The following is a 19,408-nucleotide window of genomic DNA, read 5'->3' on the forward strand; positions in this document are numbered from 1 at the left end:
GTGACTAACTTGCACAGATACGTTTGCATTGGGCGCAAGCCAAGATAAGTGAGAAGTGTCAACCAATATATTCCCTAGAGGACTCTGCAAGGCCGAAGGAATCCACCACAGTATAGTGAACACACATTGGTTCCTTCGTGAATGGCCATCCGCCATGGCCCTTCACATTTTTAGACACCCATCGACTTGTGCTTCAATGTTTCTTTCGCATTTCTGTCGCATAGCCATATCGCATTAGCCAAAACCGGTTAGTCAGAGAAACATTTCTTATCATATCTGTACCTTTTCGGATGATCCGTACTGCGTCTCGGTTCCGAGGCAACGCTAGCCGTTCAACTGGGACCTCTTTGAGAGAACAGTTTGAACTCTAGAGTTTGATGTGTGCTAGATCCTTCATGTTGCACCGAGAGCGCCACAAGAAGCAGGCTGATGGAGCAGGCTGATGTATCCAGGTATAACTTGATTCAGGGGACAGTTGTGGTCCTGTGGTGTGCTCCAGTTAAGAACGCCACGGGTGATAGATCGATCGGATCGTGGCCCCGTGTGGATCGGAAGGATCGATCACAAAGCAGATCGGATCTGGAAACCACGCTAAGACTGTCAGGGCAAGCTACACAAGATAGCCTTGCAGGTTGGAGCAGACAGCGAATGAAACAGGTTGTCTGGGGGAAGCTCTGTAGTGGACGGGGGAGATGGTCGTCGAAATAAGCCTCCCGCGGTACCTTAACTCGACCTTACCAGATGTGCCTGAGGTCTCTCCCCCTCCAATTCACCCATGTTTCATGCCTCATCGCACTCCAGAGATACGGAAAAAGCAGCAAGAACAGACAAACTGGGTTCCCACGACGGATCGAAAGATTGGGCTAAGCGAGCGAGGAAAGAAAGAGAGGGGTCCAGACCCAGATTGTCGGGAAGGAGGCACCGGGGGAACCTTAAGTCCTCCCAGTCCATTTTTCAGTCGTCCAGGAGCAAAAGTGCCCTACATATGAGATCAGATCCCCCGTTGGTATGTTCCTCGCCGGAACTACAGTACTCCTCCTCTGATCCCTGTCGGTGGCTGCCCAAGGAGCCCGAGAAGCTGTCAACGAATACTCCCAAGAAAGCCCAGCTTTGACGGTCCATGCTATGGATTGACAGTACCTTCCTCTCTCTGAATTACTGACTGCACTTTCATTCCAAGTCTAAGATGCAGAGTGTTCATGGTAGGAACTCACTCTTAGACATTACCATATCGTGCCTAATCTAAACTAACTTTGGAACAGCAAATACTCACTGGGAGATTACAACTCGCCCAAGAACTCGAGATGAGGATCTCGATACGCAATTACAAAGCAGACACTAAACACTCATCGCCAGGTGCGACGGACTAATCGCCCAGCTTCTCGGGATTGCGAGGAGAGCGATTTTGGGGCCCGACCAGGGCCATTGACTTTCCCCGCGAGTCAGGAGAAACATCCCCATTCCAAAGACCCGAAGTCAAGTGTCCTATTAGAGTTCACGCTGGAATGCACTTGGCGCCCCAGCCAGATTGAGACGTGGACAAAGAGGCCCGATATCCGCGTGGCAGACAAAACATGGGATAACCTCGATGGTGCTCGAACTGGGTCAATGCCTGTTAGGCCTGGATTTCAGTTCACCCAGTGCTTCCACCGCACGGTAGAAGCTGGCGTTTACTGGGCCTAGACCTACCCGAGAATATTCCTGGGTCCCGAATGCGATGGGTCCGTCCCGTCCAGGGGCTCAGGAGGGCGAGCGAGGGACCAGGTATAAGGGGCCTAATCGCATAGCAGTTCTACTTACGGAATACTCCGTACTTGTGCTCAAAACTATCCGTCTTAGAATTGAACTTTAAATAGGGTGCAACTTCTTTAATGCTGACCATTGTTGGGAATGCTTCCGTTGATCAATCATAAAGCATGTCATGAACCACGAGAAGTAGGATTTTCTCACGAAAAATGGATCTTACGAAAGTTCAATTGTTCGACTGAATCATGGAGACTGACTGAACAGTCTATTGAAACAATGGTAATGATCAAATCATTGTGTGAGTGTCACAGTTCTATCTGCATTACAGAGAACAAAGATACCGATTCAAGCGCCCGATCCGACGGGCGACTAAAAAGATAGTGATGCCTGGAAAGTAAGGCACACATTTTCCAGATTAGGAAAGGCGGCAGGCGGGGAGAAAAAAAAGTTGGCGCGGATTTTCATTGAGCTGCGGTCCATCTCCAACAAATACGCCGAACACCTGCCCAAAATGCCGTCCACCTACAAGAAAGACAAGCCGTGGGATACGGACGATATCGACAAGTGGAAGGTATGCTACACTCTTCACTTTTTCCAGAAAAATCTCCCTGTCCATCGCTAACTTGAGCTTTGCGCAATTCAGATCGAAGAATTCAAACCCGAACACAATGCCGGTGGAAACTTCGTCGAGGAGTCCTCGTTCATGACCCTCTTCCCCAAATACCGTGAGCAATACCTGAAGGAAGCATGGCCCGGTGTCACCCGATCGCTGGAGAAGATGGGAATTGCCTGCACACTCGATTTGGTAGAGGGAAGCATGACCGTCAAGACAACCCGCAAGACCTTCGACCCAGCCGCGATCCTGAAGGCCCGCGATCTGATCAAGTTGCTCGCACGAAGTGTTCCCGTCACCCAGGCCCTGAAGATCTTGCAGGACGATGTGGCTTGCGATATCATTAAGATCCGCAACCAGGTGCAGAACAAGGAGCGGTTCGTGAAGCGCCGACAGCGTATCCTCGGTCCCAACGGCTCCACCCTCAAGGCGCTGGAACTCCTGACCAGCACATACATCCTGGTGCAGGGTAACACGGTCTCGGTCATGGGTCCCTTCAAGGGTCTGAAGGAGGTGCGACGCATCATTGACGACTGCATGGCGAACATCCACCCGATCTATCACATCAAGGAGTTGATGATCAAGCGCGAGCTGGCCAAGGACCCGACACTTGCTACGGAATCGTGGGATCGTTTCCTGCCCAACTTCAAGAAGCGCACCCTCTCCAAGCGCCGTGTTCCCTTCAAGGTCACCGACAAGGAGAAGAAGGTGTACACTCCCTTCCCGCCCGCCCCCGAGAAGAGCAAGGTCGACTTGCAGATCGAGTCCGGCGAATACTTCCTGTCCAAGGAGGCCAAGGACCGCGCCCACAAGGAGGAGGTTATCGAGCGCCAGCGCGTCAAGCGCGAGGAGAAGATGCGCGAGCGGGAGAAGGATTTCATTGCGCCCGAGGAGCAGACCCCCGCCGATCTGGACGAGAAGAAAAAGAAGAAGGAGAAGAAGGAGAAGAAGGAAAAGAGCAAGCGCAAGCGCGAGGCCGAGGCCGACGGAGAGGATGCTGCCGAGCGCAAAGAGAAGAAGAAAAAGAAGAAGAGCAAGTCCAAGGAGGTGTCTTCCGACGAGGAGTAATATACTCGCCGGTTTTTACGTTGTTTGGATTTCGGCGCTTCTGGCAGAGCATGGGTCTGGCGTTTCTCTTTTTTACGTTTACCTTTCCTTCCTTTTCCTGTGCCTTCAAAAAAGGCCTGTTTACTGTAAAATGACCAATACCAAGCATTTACTTAACTTTGCCACGACAGGTGATAATAGGGTAGTGACTATTCCATTATGGCTATTAGCTAAATCTGTAAGATCAAGAACTAATCACGCCCAGAACAGCACTCCATCGGCTTGGCTCCGACTGGAGAGAAAATATCGATACTGACTGGATTTCGTCCATGATCACCTTAATGGTGAAGGCGCAGACAGACACCAGTGAAAATGGCGTAAACGAAAACATCGTTACACGACAACATCCTTGCGCCCTTAGACGACGCGGACATGGTCAGTGTCAGCCATGGTCTTGGCATGATGCTCCTCCATGCTAACGGTGGGCTCGATCTTGTCAACCATGCCCATCTCGTGCGCGAAGGTATCGTGCGGCTTCCACTTGGCACTGGTCGCCGGGGTCGACTCCTCCAGCATCTTGTCAACCTGCTCCAGAGTGAGGCCCTTGGTTTCGGGGATGAAGAAGTAGGCGAACAACAGGCACAGGAAGAGGGCACTGCCCCAGACGAAGAAGACCTTGACCTTCAGATTGCCTTCGTTCTCGTCGACCATGTATGGGGTGATAACGGCAATCACACAGTTCCAGAACCAATTGGAAGCAGTGGCAAGAGCAACGCCCTTGGCTCGAATTGGAAGAGGATAAATCTCACCGACAACAACCCAAGCCGCGGGACCCCAGGTAGTCGCAAAAGCAGCGATGTAGAAGCAAGTGAAGACAATGAGGCATGTGCTCCTGCAGGTCCAAAGAAACAACCAATTAGTAATTTGATAGATGGCAAAGGCTGTGTTCGACTTACGCAGCTTGACTTCCCTCCTTGGCAACGCCGATGATTGCAACAAGGAACTCGCAAACACACATGATGGCCGCACCATAAAGAAGCAGAGTGCGACGACCAAGTTTCTCAATCATCCAGAAAGAGGCTGGAGTGGTGACCACATTGACAACGTTCATAATGGTCGAAATGAGGAAGGCATTCTTCATGCCTACGGACTGGAAGAAAGTAGTACCGTAGTAGACTAGTGAAGGTGTTAGACACAAAGACTCGACATTTGCCTTTTTCGATGGGTGCACTTACAGATGAAATTGATGCCAGTCCACTGCTGGAACATCTGAAGACAGGTTCCGGCAATCACTCGACGCATGTTGCCACGAGGAGAAAGTCCACCCTTGAAACAGTCGGCCCACGAGTCACTGGCAATCTGCTTCTCGTACTCGAAATTGGCCTTGATCTCGGCAAGTTCGGCCTGGACAGCTGGATTGGCGCGTGGCTGACCGCGGACTCTCTCAAGGGAGCGGAGGGCATCCTCCATACGGCCACATCGAACATAGTAGCGAGGCGACTCGGGAAGAACGAAGAGTCCCGCAGCGAGAATAGCCGCCCAAATGAATTGCAGACCAATAGGAATTCGATACGAAGACCGCGAATCTAAGTCTTTGCAGCCTTGATCGACACCAGATGCTACAAGCAAGCCGATGGTGATGGCCCACTGGTACGCAGACACGAGCAGGCCACGGACCTTGCGAGGGCTAATCTCAGAGACGTACAGAATGACAGTAGCAGAAACACCACCGACACCCAGACCGGCAACCAAACGGCCACCAACCAGGCCACCAACGGTCACAGTAGCGACCTGGACGGCAACACCGATAGCGAAGATCAAGCAGGAAAGCATGATGGTAAGACGACGACCAATACGCTCAGAGACAGCGCCACCAAGCAGAGCACCGATGAAGGTACCGGCGGACAGGATCGAAGTGATGAGCGACTTACGGGAGCTGGCAATGATGAAGCCGCTGGGGGTCTCATCAGTCTTGGGCACAGCATGACCGAAGTGTTCCTTGACGTAGTCCATGCCAAGGACACCAGAGATGTAACCGGAGTCATAGCCGTAAAGGATACCTGCGAGGTGAGACAAGGGTCAGTGTTGGAATCTTCGACGTCTTTGGGAGATGCTGGTTGAACAAACCTCCAAAGCTGGCGAAACCGCAGATCATGTAGGCGCGCCAGGTGACTGGAGCCTCAATGAGGTTGAGGTCGGCAGTGCCCACGAGGTGCTGGGGACTGGCCATGTTGAAAGGGAGTACACTTCAAGTTAAGTGAAGGGTGGCGTAAGCTGGAGCAAGTGTTGAACAGCCGATGGTGGCAGGTTGCAGAGAGGGGGAGAGGATGAGGAGGGAAGAAAAGAAGAAGTGGTGATAGAAGAGAAAAGGAAGAAAAGAAGAGGAGGGGAAGGAGAAGGAGCGAGTCAGATAAACAAACGGCGTGTGGTAGCCCAAATCGGAAGGTGCCGTCAAACGTGCAAATCACTTGGGAAGGCAACGGTGACACGCCGAGTCCTGGCAGCTCTCTCGTTACTGCCACACCTTGAGCGTGGGACAAACAGGGCTGGATATGCTATGGAAGCCAGATAACGGAGATGAGCCTTCACATAAACCGTTTCGTACAACAATTACGCTGCTAGCAGATGAATAATAAAGATTCTGAGCTATCTTATTGTTAGAACATAGTCAAATGTGGCTTCATTCGCTCTCTACATGACAACTATAACGGGTCTCGAGACCTATTTCCAATTTTCAACACGTTGCAGATGATCGGATATGATCCAGCAAGTGAAATAGCGCTCCATAAAACAATCTCATTGCACAGCATCCTCAACATCATGGCAAGACTCTCACAGATCTGTTTCTCGAACAATTCGAGCCCTTGAAGCCTTCCGAGTACTACGACGGCTAACCACAGAAATCCCACCTGGTCGAGCAAACATGTCGCACAGGATTGGATCCGCAATGAAACCTGATGGTTATACAATCCATATGATTGGCAGGTATATAAGGAAGGGCGTAACGTTTGGGACTGTACAACGGCGACTGAAAAGAAAACTACGGCTTGTCTACAGTATATTCCCGATCAGGGGCTTGGAGGAATGGCATCTATGGAGGAGGATCTGAAAGGGTTAGAGGGTTCAAGAAGATCTATGTTCAAGTATTCGGATTTACAAAACAACTAATATACATCCTATATCTACCTTTAGAAAGACAAAAACAATCCTCCCAATACTATACATGGTACTATTCACACAGGCCCATAAAGTCACTCAGTTGCAAAACAGATAAAATCAAACAGACCCGATCAAAGTTGAGGTCCGCCGGAACTGAAAGAAACCTTTGAGATAGCACTTCCCAGAGTCTCTGACGCATTCCCAGGAATATCCTTGACTCTCCAGGCAATATAACCGTCAGGTCGAACGAGAACAGCCCCAGAATGTGAGACTTCGAGAGATTTCTGGAAGTCATCTCCGTGAACAAACTGTACGCTTTCTCCAAGGTGAACAAACCTGACTGGAATTGGCGAGTTCTCGTTGACAAAGGAGATTGCCTCACTCCACTCATCCGACTCCGAAAACAGGGTCCATTCTCCCTGGCTCAGAAGATCAAGAGTAGGAACCTTCTCCCCGTCCTTCAGCACCCAGAAATGAGGTATATGTGTGCCAGGCTGACCATTCCACTCGTCTGGCTTCTTGGCACGGGGTAAACTCTCATCAGCGCCGATAATACCATCAGACAGGTAGATCTGACCAAACTCCATGGCATCGTCGTCGATCTTCTCCCCAGCCGGAGTGGCAGTGTCAAGGTGGACCTTGTAGTCGGCACGCACAAAGATTTGATCATGTCGTAGAAGCGCAATAGGACGTCTCTCAGCATCATAAGTGTTCAGAAGCTCGGGTGATAGCTTGCCAGACAACACAGCCGCAAGCTTCCATGCAAGATTGTGCACATCGTGGATCCCAGTGTTTGCGCCGTAGCCTCCACGGTTAGGAGGCAAGGTGTGCGCGGCGTCACCAGCGAGAAAGACACGCCCAGATTGGAAAGTGTCGGCCACAAGGGCAGTGAGCTCCCAGCGACCAGTGGTGATGATCTCCAAGGGAAAGTCAGACCTCCCGACAGCTTGATAAATGGCAGCGCGAAGAGCTGGCTCGTCGCGGTCGACTGCGTCTTTGAACATCAAGGCCCATCGTCCGTCGCTGTAGGAGGCGAGGAAGGCTTTAAGATCTGGTTGATCTATGTCAAATTGCACAAACCCCTTGGTCCATTGCTCGAGGGGTGCACGGAACAAGACGCTGCTCAATGTCTGCATATATCCACGGCCGTGTCGAGGGATTTGAAGAAGTTCTCGGACGGTGCTGCGGTTCCCGTCTGCTGCGATGAGATAGGATCCATGGATCTTCTGCTCATTGCCCTCGGCATCAGTAACCGTGGCGACCACTCCATCCTCGTCCTGGTCCACGGATATCAATTTATGTTTGCGACGAATGTCGGCGCCGCGTTCCAAAGCCAATGCTTCGAGCATGGGCTCTAGTTTGTCTTGTGGGATAGCCGACGCACGCTCAACCGAGTACTCCTTCTTCGGAGCAGATGACTTAGGAGCCTGGTTTTGTGGCTTTTCTCCCTTTGTCTTTCTCTCCGTGTCGGACCAAGAGGAGTTGTCATTCCTTTTCCCAGTTAGACTTTCGACATGCGCACGCTCAAGCTTGAAGTCTTCAGGCGCAGGCTCGATATTATCAATTCCAAGAGAACGATATATCTCCATAGTGCGGGATGTAAAGCCAATTGCACGAGGATGCAGCGATTTTCCAGAGTGTTTCTCTAGAACAATTGTTGGAACTCGATGGGAGGATAAACATAGGGCGGCCGATAGACCAACTAAGCTGGCGCCAACCACGATAACTGGTTGACCGGTAGTGGGAAACATTCTTACAGAGAGATTTCTGAATGCAGAATTCATGAAGTGATAATATTTATGAGAATTGTGGGTAGAATTAGAGACGAAGAGGAAGTCTGTGGCGAGACTTTTATAGAAGAAGTCGAAATTGGATCGGCACCGAGGTATTTCCAATTCTCGGCGCCGAACGATTAGGGGTTGAAAATGTCCAATTTCACGCCATCATATAGAAGTAAAGGGTCCGAAAACCGTGGAGACATATTGATATCTTATTTTTGAAATCTTACATCCTTGAAGAATACCGAAGGAAAAAAAATGGGTTGTGCAAAAATGAAAGAGCGTTGGAACGCTGACGGCCAACCTTCATGCACGTTCTCATAAGCCAATCGCTCTTTGCCTAATGTTGCCCACCTCCCAATCGCACCCAAGCTCTCTCGTCCATCCGCTAGGCTCGGCCCTGAACCATTGAAGAAAGGTTTAACGATTATTGAAGAATGAATTGTTTAATTGGTATCTCCGAACCAACCCCCTAAGTAAGCGGCGCAGTTCATATACTAAGCGCACAATGCTATATACGATTCTAACCCGAATCCGTATGTTATGATCTCATTTACACACTTTCACACTGTCGACGAAGATGCCGAGTCCTCAAGGCGTCGCTTCTTATCTTGTAGGAATTTCTCCTGCTCTACTTGGCTCTTCCCAAGGTCGACACCAAAGGCCATGATGCCAAAGCTGACAACGCTCAAGGCGAAAAGGAAGTAGAAGGGTGCTGAATTGTCGCCGGTCGGACTGGCGTCAATGATAGCGCTTGAGACGAGGGGGCCAATGAATGATGAAGTCTTGCCGATGATACTGAATAGACTGAAGAACAAGAACTCGTGGCCGCGGGGAGTGACTTCAGAGATCATGATCTGGGAGTAACTGTACCAAGGGCAAATGAAAAGTCCGTAGAATGCTTGGTAGGCCTACAAAGATTGGAGGGTCAGCCATGCTATGTAGAAATTCGGAGATTATACTCACCCAAACTTCCCACGCCTTGTGGAAGCCGAACTTGTCGGTCCAGATACCGATCATACCCCAGCCATCGAGAAGAATGATGGCGACGGCAATCGTGTTGAACATGGTCTTGGTTCCCAAGTGGAAGCGCTGCTGGATATACCAGAATGCGTAAATGCCGACCGCCTGAATTCATGTATGATCAGTAAAACAGAATCAAGCGAGGAGTCTGCTGCGCGAAGGACTGACCTGTGCCGCAATGCCGACAATCAAAAGGTAGGTCAGCTGGAGAGTGTTGTATGCAACGATGCTATTCTGCAAAGTTGAAATCACGGTAACAGTAGTGTTCAAGGAGTCTCCAAGTAAGAAATAGCCTGTTTCATGATTGGAATGTCAGACATGCTCCCACTTTTTCTTCCAGTTGTTCAGTCTATGACCGTCTTACCGATGAGATAAATCAGACTCTGTTTCAATTGCCAGATCTGTTTCATGGCGTCCCAAAGTTGCCATACACCTGCAATGAGAATCCCCCGCTTGCCAGGATCCTGGCCTGGACGACGCTTCTCCAGGAAAAACCATGGCAAGGAAACAAGCAACCAGACTCCGGAAACAAACGCGATCAAGACACTGAGACCCCAGTTGTTGTTGGCCTGGCTGGCATTCACGTCCAATCCGAACATGATTCCCACTATAATAGCCAGGATGAAGATTTCGCCTACTGATTGAATATAGAAGGCAATGTTCGCCAAACGGCTACGCATCATCGTATCGGCATAGTCATACTGCTCGCGCGTGATTGTCCCAGCGACGTAAGCATCGGCCTTTTCCTTCATCTCAACTGTATTGCGTGCCAGACCTGGGAAGGCGGCAGTCCAGAAGGTCAATGTTGTCTGGTAGGCGATCAGGCCGACAATGTAGAGTCCGACGCCAACCTGCCATTTATCCGAAGTGTGAACCCCCAACCAGCCAAAGCCGATAGCCCATGCGATAATAGACAGCGCGATGAGAATGTTCGGTCGCCAGTTACCGAAATCAGCAAAGCTACCGATAACCAAGAACACGACTACTTGGATCGCAAAGGAAATGCCATTGGAGAGCAGCACGATACTGTTGATTGAGCGCGGACGCCCGAGGAACTTCATGATACCATCGTAGGGGGCAGCTTGATAAAGCAGGTTCTGGAATGCAGTAGGCGCAAAGTCTATCGAATTGGGTTGCGTGAGTTAGCCATTGTCTTGGGATTGGATTAATGAGAATCGAAGAGAAAAGATCACTGACTGAAGAGTGACAGCCCATTGTTGCCGATGTAATAGCTATAGAGGACCTTGTGTTTAGTGGATTTTAGGTCGCATCTCGCTCAATGATCGCACGCACGCATAATAAGCCCAGATCTCATTCCGGGTTGTGCGATAATTTTCATCGAACTGGTCTGGGGCAATCGGCTGCTCAGTCTTGTCCAAGACCTCGACCTGGGGTGTTTCACCCTGTGGACCATTATCCACCTCCACGGTGGAGAGCTCGGTGTCCTTCAGATGTTCCATGACTCGTTCCCGGTCGCATGAACGAGTGCAAAAAGGAGGTCTGTCGAAGAAGAGGAGATTCAAGGAGCCCTCGTTACCGAAGAATTTCCGTTTTCATTTGAGAGACGTGGTTGAGCCGTCTTTGCCCCGCGTACTAACCCCTCGAAGACAGACAGGCCAGTCGCATTGAAATGAAGGTGGCGATCGTGCGATAACAATCTGGATTCTCTGCACGCTACGACCGCGACGGGCCTAGTTGGAGCGGCGCGACCGAGGGTCACCTATCATAGCCACGAGCGAACCGGAACGTGCGCAGAAATCCATTCGAATCTAACCAGTTACCGGGTAAGATCTTTGATAATCTCGCCGAACTCATCTCAGCAGGGAAAACCGCGCAGTTTGCACACTTTGCTGGGATTTCATTTGCAGGAACTGTGGTGGCAGCTCCTCGCGCGTCAACTGGCAACTGGGCCCCGGTCATTCGTCCACTTGCCGGCTTGTATTGGCACGGTCTTGTAAAGCCAAGCTGGCCAAGCCAGTGTTAAGCAAGCTTGGCTAGTTTTTTGGGGCTTATATCCTGCCTGACTCTTCTCGATCTTCCAGATTTCAGTCCACAATTTGGACATGACGAATACAATTCACGAGTCCAATCATAATTACTCGTGGGAGCTGTCGGTATGCATGCTCGCCGTCAGCGAGCAGCCTTCGAACAATGAACTCTCGACCGAAAATATACGAGCTCGAGGATCGACCAATAGAATGAGGCTTACGGGGCCCTAATACTTCGTGTTATTGGCCTTGACCAGGGTATCAGATGCCATCCTAGCAAGAGTTCCTGTCAAAGAAAGAACGTCGCCTATTTCATGTCAACCGCACGCCTCACTAACCATGATTTGATCAAAAATTTTCATCCGAGCAAAGCTCTTCTTGGTTTATGTGAAATCTCTCTACAACATGCATCCTGTGATGAGTTTTGATGATGCCGCGTGGGTCAAGAGCGAGCAAATTGTCGACAACTGGATCTACCAGTTCTGTAGGCCTGAGATCGGGGCTGCAGCTGCTCAAACCCTGTTGGACTATCACAATTCTGGCGAGCCTGTTGATTTTACCCTGATTGGAAAGGGGAGTTACAACATCTCGTTCCGGATGGAGTTTGAAAACGCTCCATCGGCGGTGATACGCTACCCTTTGCCTGCGACACTGCGATTTCCTGATGAGAAGATTCGGAATGAGGCCGCTGTTATGCGCTATGTGCGAGAGCACACGTCTATTCCGATTCCTCGGGTAATCTACCAAGGGAACGCGGATGAAAGCCAACTGTGTCTTGGACCTTTTGTCATCATGGAGTATGTTCCACATAACTCTACGATGTATGCCTTGTTAAACCCGCCTGAGCGCCCGGCAAACCTACGCGGAGTCCTTAATCCAGACATCTCAGAAGACCGGCTGGAGACATTGTACCGTGAACTCGCAGACATTCTCTTGAAGATGTCTATGTCGTCTTTCCCTCGGATAGGGTCACTCAAGCAAAAGGATGACTCCACGTGGGAAGTTGCCCACCGACCGCTCACGCTTAACATGGAACAAATGGTTGTGATGGGAACTTTGCCTCCAGAATATTTACCAGGCCCAGATGTTACCTTTGAAACGTCCGCTTCATACCTAGAGTCCGTCGCAGAGACCTTCATCCAGCATCTCAATCACCAGAGAAACGACTCCATCGAGTCCGCAGATGATTGTCGGCGAAAGTTTGTAGCCAGGCGTCTGTTCCAGAAACTTGCAAGAGAGCAGAAATTAACCAACCATCCTCTTACAAATGGCCCTTTCAAGCTATGGTGTGATGACTTCAGACCCGCCAACGTGATTATGGACCTGGGCGACCATATCGTCAGTGTGCTGGATTGGGAGTTTAGCTACTCAGCCCCAGTCGAGTTTACCTATGCTCCTCCGTGGTGGCTCCTTGTTGAAAAGCCTGAGTACTGGCCCGAAGGTCTCGAGGCCTGGACACGCGTGTATGAACGTCGCTTAAAGACCTTTCTTGGGGCAATGATCAAATGTGAAGATGCCAGGATCGACAGAGGAGAGATGAGCGATGCACAACGGCTCTCTGGTCACATGAAGAAGAGCTGGGAAAGCGGAGATTTCTGGATCACGTATGCAGTAACGCACAGCTTTGCTTTTGATGCCATATACTGGCAAAAGATTGACCCGCGGTTCTTCGGGCCGTCAAATGACCACGAGACCGCCTGGAAGGAAAGGCTTGTCCTGCTCAGTGCCGAGGATTGTGCCGAGATGGAAAGACTTGTAGCCCGAAAAGTTGGCGAGTCCAAGAACAAACAGCTCGCGTGGGACTGCGACGAGTACACTCGCTTCCTTTCCGATCGACTAGCACACGCTCAGATAGACCTCTCAGGGGCAGATGACGAGATTGGAGAGAAAAATGCGAAAGATGGGGCTAAAGAAGCCGAGAGTTATGACGATAGCGAAGTATTGGAGGCTACATCAAATGAGGTTACGAATGGCCCTACCCAGCATTCGCTGGAATCGGCCCATTCGATGGCCATTTTCCAAGCTATCATTGATTTCTCCGCTGATAGGCACCCCCTGGCGAATATTGAGGCTGGGAGCACCCAGAAGGTCGATGTTGCGATTCCTCAGACAAAGGAGGAATATATTCACGTTGCGAACCTTTCGCCGAAAGACGCTCAAGATGCTCTGGAGACGCAAGTGCTCTCTGAAAAACTGGTCGGGTAGGATTCAGCGGCTTACTAGCAGAGCCAGGTGAAGCAGGTGGATGGAGCAATAATATCCCACGACTGAGAAATCAGGTCAACGTCATGTCAAGGATCAGAATGAGCTAGCAGCAGGGAAAGGGGTCTAGTGTTATATGACGTCATTATCTGTGTGCAATCATACATCATAAAAATCAGTAGTGCATTTTCTCCAACTTCAGTATTACACAATCCCTTTTATCTCGGATAGGACGGAAGATGAATATTCGACAGTTATATGAGGCCCACTACCGGAGTCTCTGTTGTTGGACGAGCCGCTGCGAGCACATGGTTAGGGCGAAGCACAATGGGTTCCGACCGTCGTCCACGGTTCAATCAGTGGCACGCGTTGAGCAGCTGGTGGGTCAGGACAGGAACTAACTATCCAGCGGCAAATTATTATTGCCTGGAAACCGACTCCCTCGCCGCAGATTTGACGATATGAGCAGGGTTGTCGCGATGATCGAACGGGCATTGCGTAAGTTGGCATATTTGCCTTTATCTTCGAGGGAGCTTTGCTTCTCCACCTTGGCGAGGAGAAAGGAGACGATCCGTTTATAAATCGCTACTCACCTGGCTTGTCCTGTTTTCAATTGACTTTTTTCTTTTCTTCTCGGTCAAAGCTGTATCTCCACTTTTCTTTGCGTTCTCCTATCACGAATTATCGCGTCTTTAGAGCCGTGCTGATCCTCTCGGATCCCCCGGACGTTCTTCTTGGCATTTATGTTATAGACCATAGAAATTGGAGTTGCGGAACAAAAGTCTGATCCAGGCTTTTGGTAACAATCATGGATGAAGAAAATCAAAGAAGACCAAGAGCAGTGGTGAGTTTAGCAATACTTGCAATCGATAGAGCGATGACCTTCTAATCATGCTGTTACTAGTCTGGAGCCAGAAGCGAAGGTCCTACTTCGCCAACTAGAGCCTCGAGGGGAGTTGAAGAAGATGCAATTTCACCTACCAGAAGATTTTCGACCGTTGAAGAAGGCCCATCTAGTTCTGGTGTCCGCCGACGCAGCTCGGCAGCGAGGCGTAGTGGCAGTGGAGTGCCCAGCCTGGCCCCTCGAACTACTCTTGCAGACCGAACACAGGGGAAGTTCACCTTGGCTGGCCCAGATGAGACTCCTCAAATGAGGCTCTCTCATGAGCCTTTCGTGCAGCCCGGATATGCCGACCTAAACCCATCCTATGAGCAAGCGAATAACGCCAAACCCGTGTGGAGTTTGGCCAAACCGCTGCCGCGTGTGGTGAGACCAGGCATGGTGCCCACCAAAGATGAATTGCTCCAGAATCTTGCCAATGCTCAGTTACCCGCCGAAAACTCACAGAGGCTTGGCTTGGACGTGGACCCCAATGATCTCGAACAGGGCAGGATCGAGAAGACCGCCGATCCGCGGAAAATGGCAGCGCAAGTAGAAGATGCGCGTTTGCAGCGTGAGAATGCTTTTATGAACAAGATCCTGAGTGGCGAGACGGCGTCAATCAGACAAGGATCCCGTTTGTCTCGCACTTCTTCAACACGTATGAGACGGCCCTCGAATTGGGAAGAACAGCTCTCAACCGTCGATGAAGGCGGGTCTCAGGCAACAGATGAATCACCAAGGAGACAACCCGAGTACCAGAGTGATGATCCATTACAAACTGTGCATGAAGAACCCGAGCTACACCCGGAGGAAGAACTAGACGCCAAATTCGAGATCCCTGCCCTCGATGAAGCGACCTGCCCGGAAGACCTGCACCCGCTGATACAAGATCTGGTCGAAGACGAAGTGCACAACAACCATACAACATGGTCAGTCATTCGAACGCACCATCGTGAGGCTCTGGCTGAGGCACTCGCTGCCTATGTTCAGCTCACCATTGGCTTCTGCGCGGACCTCTCAGTGACTGTGGCAGACGCTGGAAATCCTAACACCACTGCCTGGGCCTGGGGCCTTGCTACTATGATGGGAATTTACATCTCTGGTGGTGTCTCTGGTGCCCACCTTAATCCCGCCATCACAACAATGCTGTGGTTTTATCGTGGTTTCCCCAAGCGCAAGATGCCCGAGTATTTTGCAGCCCAGTTCATTGCCGCATTCTGTGCCGGTCTCACGGCCTATGGACTTTACTACCGCTCAATCGAGTACTACATAAGCACAAATGCCAACTCGGCCATTATCAACAGCTTCGTCACCAACCAGCGTGAATCTTGGATTGGCCCTGCAACAGCTTTCTTCACCGAATTTTTGGGAACTTGCTTCCTCGCCGTCACAGTCCTAGCTCTGGGTGATGACCAGAATGCTCCACCAGGTGCAGGCATGAACTCTTTGATCATTGGACTTGTCATTACTTGCCTGAGCATGACCTTTGCTTACCAGACTGGTGCTGCTTTTAACCCCAGTCGTGACTTTGGTCCTCGCCTCGCGCTTCTCGCACTTGGTTATAGCAACGATCTTTTCCTGAATCCGTACTGGTTTTATGGGCCCTGGGTCGGTGCAACAACCGGGGCCTTTATGGGAGCGTTCTTGTACGATTTCATGATCTTTACTGGCGGTGAATCCCCGGTGAACTACCCTCTGGAGCGAACTCAACGAGCAATGAAGAAGAGCCGCATGAAGTGGAAGCGCCGTTTGCATCTTGGGAAGAAAAAGACGACGAACGTACCCGTAGCATGAATGTGGCGTATGGTACAGTGTGGACGTATGAGTGGAAACCGCTCGGCACACATGTATATATTTTTCTCTTCCCGGAACAACCTTATAGACACGTTATCGGGATTTTGAGAGGACAGCTGCCCGGCTATACGAGATAGAAGGTGCAATTTGAAAGTATATTCAACAGTGTATCAAAACTCAAGAGGCTCCCAAAGTGAAGCCGCTGCGAAGATTCTCTAATAGCTCGCGCAGGAAATATCCAAATAGACAGAAAGACCCAAAAAAATGAACAAGAAATAGCAAAACTAAACTTTCACAGGCGAAAAACCCAGAATCTCTTCAAAATATAACAAGCCTTGGGTTAAAGTACAGGGGTGTATCTATCTACCACTCCTCGTGGCTATTGTAGTTCTTCTGAGGAACTGGGTGCCCGTCATTGCGAGTGTGGAGACTACCAGGCTTGTAGTTCTTCATGGACTTGGTGTCAAGATCAAAGCAAGCCTCGTCAGTGCCAGTAGTCTCGTCACAAACGGGCCACCACTTTCCGGTATTCATGTCACAGAAGATACCTTCACCCTTGTGCACAAAATCTGGCCCGAGGGACTGTGGGTGCTCGCAAACTTCCTTTGCACTGTGACCGTCCAGGTTGCTGATGACAATGTGGCCAGGCAGGATATTCTTAACACCAGTCACATTGAAGCTGTGTGGATCCATGTCACGGGCATGGCGGCGCTTTTTGGTATCGTGAATGTTGAAGTTGGTACCGTCAGGATAAGCACGAGTGCCTCGGTCGATTCCGTCGTCGGGCTTCTTGAGAGCGCCGGTGTCATCGAACTCGGGGGCATGCTTGAAGAATCGGGGGATTGAATCAGGAACCACAGGCTCAGGCTGGAAAGTCATGCGAGCCGTGTTCTGGCACAGACGTCGCTGGTCTTCCTGGTACTGGTCGACCAAGCCTTGATCTCCGGCGAAACTGCGCATATGCAGACTCAGACCCTTTGCGATAATTCCGTTGGAATGGTCACTGTCCATCCAGACACACTTGATCGGGATGTTGGAAGTGCCGATAGTACGCTTGCTGGGGTACCATTGGGCGCCGCAGGTGTAGCCCATATCACCAGTCCAGGTCCACTGGTTTCCATTACCGGAAACTACCAGTCCAGAAAGACAAATTGCATCGCTCTCTTGCATGACCATGAGGAGATACTCTGGCGTTGCTTGATGTCCGCCATTCTCAGTTGGAGAGATGGTGAAGGTCTTCGAACCATTATCATCAATGTGGCCATTTGCGTCTCCTTTGTACTGGCCAATTCGGTTACCACTTTCATCCCAGACGGCAAGATGGGGAATGCTCCCTCCGGCGTTTGGTGCAATGCCAGTGAAGATGCTGACGCTGACTTGCTTGTCAGGGTCCTCGTACTTGTGGCCCAGCGAGTCCGCAATGGACCAGGCAGTGATGGCTAGGGTGGCAGCGTTGATTATCGTGTTGATAGACATTGTTCAGTTGCTATTGGAGACCAAAAGAGCAGAAATGATAATAATTTCTGTGAATCTTTGAGATTGAAGTGATCGAGATCTAGTTGAGTGTGTTAGAATAGCAATGAATCTCTAGGAATATCCTACCTTTTATATCTCATCTTTTAATCATCTGAATGTTCGACACTGCCATGTTCAGTATTAGAGACGCCGCGAGCTCATCCCCATCGGGGGCCATGCAATGTCGAGGTAACCTCACACGGCAACATCTTCGGCGTTGTAGCAAACCTCGTGGGGGCGTTCAGCTTCAAGACCTGCTCAACAAATGTTGGAAAACTCACCAGCAGCCTGGTATACCAGAAAAGATGAAGCCCCCAACTAACACAAGATATTCCTGGCGTGCTATGGCAAATCTCACGGCACTCCATTTGATTGTGGAGGAAGGGGGGCTAAATGTTTCGATTCTTTAGTGTATGTCAAATCTCGGTTAATAAGAATATCCAGATTCAGAATATGTGAGGCTATAGTTGCTGAAGAAGAGCATCCTGGCCCCTAAGGGTCTCAGGGTTCAGGGGGCCAAACAGTATTCAGGGTCTTCGGGGAACAACACCCGAAATGGCCCGTGCCTATCCAGCATCGTGTGGCTAATTTAGGAATCTTGGCACATGCACAGCGAAGGATTCAGCCACGCTTCATGCTAAAATACTTGAATTAAGAGTCCGTCAGCATATCTCTTTAGTGCCGGACGTAGCCCGAAGCTGTTTTTGGCTGCTAACAACCGAAATACACTCCTAGTCAAGAATATGTTCCATATTGTCCCAAGGCCAAGCAGGTGATATGCCAGGGAGTGTGAAAATATTGTGCTCGAGTTGTGAAACACCCCGGAAAAGAATTCCTGCAAGGAAATTACTAGCAATCACCAATAAGAAATGTTCCATAAGAGAAATCCCTCAAGGAATGGCCTCTGGTGACAGGGGCCGGCCGCATAAGCAAAATCAAGGCGCCAAGGCGAGAGACAAGCAAATGCCAGGCAATCAAGAACAATCCGATAGGGACAAGGAAAAAAAAGCCGATATCTGTTTATCTGCAAGACCCTGCAGCCTTGGAATCCATCGATTCGCCCGTTTGCGCCATCTTATGTGGGGTCAAACGCTGTCAGCGATTATTTGAGGCCATCAAGGCTGCACCTGCACTGCCCATCAGACCTAAAATCTTACGCGACTAATGGATGGTTTAACTACAAGGGGATAAAGTAATAAAATTCGCGTGAGAATGCTCTATCAACCCGTTAGAATATCTTTTTCGTATTGGATCGATTCTACGTTTGAAATATTTCTTACTGATTTGCGAAGATCAAAAGCTCTCGGCTAGGTCATTTAGTCCTGGGTAGTCTAGCAGAGGTAGTGCTCAGATCCGACTCAATCAGAAACTTCACCTTTTTAAATTCATGCCTAAGAGGGGCCCGATTTGCTTCAATGTCACACAATATTAGCAGTATGGACTAGAAAAATCATTTAAAAAATGGGGCCAACTCGAATATGAAATAAAGCTAACCAAAACGGCTCGAAGGCCCTTAGCCTAAATTCTGACTCGGCAGCCCCCATGCTACAGGGCATGTAACCTAGTTTACTTGAGTTTAAATTCCCGAAGTACATAGAAAGCTGCCCCCAATTTCAACTTCTAAATTATCACTGGCATCATCTCACAGTGACGCCTTCGA

The 19,408-nt window shown here is 50.0% G+C and overlaps 7 protein-coding genes across 7 annotated transcripts; 3 read left to right on the forward strand and 4 right to left on the reverse strand.

The window, feature by feature from the left end:
• Window positions 1-2,257: 2,257 nt before the first annotated feature.
• On the forward strand, window positions 2,258-3,427 carry N7496_009369 (KRR1 small subunit processome component; the record flags this gene model as incomplete). Its single annotated transcript, XM_056702283.1, has 2 exons — window positions 2,258-2,317; window positions 2,390-3,427. The coding sequence occupies 2 exons, from the start codon at window positions 2,258-2,260 to the stop codon at window positions 3,425-3,427; spliced, it is 1,098 nt and encodes a 365-aa protein (XP_056551283.1).
• A 396-nt stretch (window positions 3,428-3,823) lies between these two features.
• N7496_009370 (sugar porter family MFS transporter) lies at window positions 3,824-5,636 on the reverse strand (the record flags this gene model as incomplete). Its single annotated transcript, XM_056702284.1, has 4 exons — window positions 3,824-4,298; window positions 4,363-4,582; window positions 4,642-5,466; window positions 5,534-5,636. The coding sequence occupies 4 exons, from the start codon at window positions 5,634-5,636 to the stop codon at window positions 3,824-3,826; spliced, it is 1,623 nt and encodes a 540-aa protein (XP_056551284.1).
• Window positions 5,637-6,696: 1,060 nt separating this feature from the next.
• Window positions 6,697-8,316, reverse strand: N7496_009371 (uncharacterized protein; the record flags this gene model as incomplete). The annotated part of the gene is made up of 1 exon (XM_056702285.1): window positions 6,697-8,316. One exon carries the CDS (start codon window positions 8,314-8,316, stop codon window positions 6,697-6,699), a length of 1,620 nt encoding a protein of 539 aa, XP_056551285.1.
• Window positions 8,317-8,906: 590 nt separating this feature from the next.
• Window positions 8,907-10,826, reverse strand: N7496_009372 (putative autophagy protein (Atg22); the record flags this gene model as incomplete). Its single annotated transcript, XM_056702286.1, has 6 exons — window positions 8,907-9,254; window positions 9,310-9,471; window positions 9,535-9,659; window positions 9,731-10,486; window positions 10,564-10,598; window positions 10,660-10,826. The coding sequence occupies 6 exons, from the start codon at window positions 10,824-10,826 to the stop codon at window positions 8,907-8,909; spliced, it is 1,593 nt and encodes a 530-aa protein (XP_056551286.1).
• Window positions 10,827-11,759: 933 nt separating this feature from the next.
• Window positions 11,760-13,559, forward strand: N7496_009373 (uncharacterized protein; the record flags this gene model as incomplete). Its single annotated transcript, XM_056702287.1, has 1 exon — window positions 11,760-13,559. One exon carries the CDS (start codon window positions 11,760-11,762, stop codon window positions 13,557-13,559), a length of 1,800 nt encoding a protein of 599 aa, XP_056551287.1.
• Window positions 13,560-14,364: 805 nt separating this feature from the next.
• On the forward strand, window positions 14,365-16,233 carry N7496_009374 (MIP/aquaporin family protein; the record flags this gene model as incomplete). The annotated part of the gene is made up of 2 exons (XM_056702288.1): window positions 14,365-14,400; window positions 14,461-16,233. 2 exons carry the CDS (start codon window positions 14,365-14,367, stop codon window positions 16,231-16,233), a joined length of 1,809 nt encoding a protein of 602 aa, XP_056551288.1.
• Window positions 16,234-16,596: 363 nt separating this feature from the next.
• On the reverse strand, window positions 16,597-17,709 carry N7496_009375 (uncharacterized protein; the record flags this gene model as incomplete). The annotated part of the gene is made up of 1 exon (XM_056702289.1): window positions 16,597-17,709. The coding sequence occupies one exon, from the start codon at window positions 17,707-17,709 to the stop codon at window positions 16,597-16,599; it is 1,113 nt and encodes a 370-aa protein (XP_056551289.1).
• Between the last annotated feature and the right edge of the window lie 1,699 nt (window positions 17,710-19,408).

This window comes from Penicillium cataractarum, assembly GCF_028827025.1.
Source record: "Penicillium cataractarum strain IBT 29864 chromosome Unknown utg000008l, whole genome shotgun sequence".
In the NCBI taxonomy this organism is placed as follows: domain Eukaryota; kingdom Fungi; phylum Ascomycota; class Eurotiomycetes; order Eurotiales; family Aspergillaceae; genus Penicillium; species Penicillium cataractarum.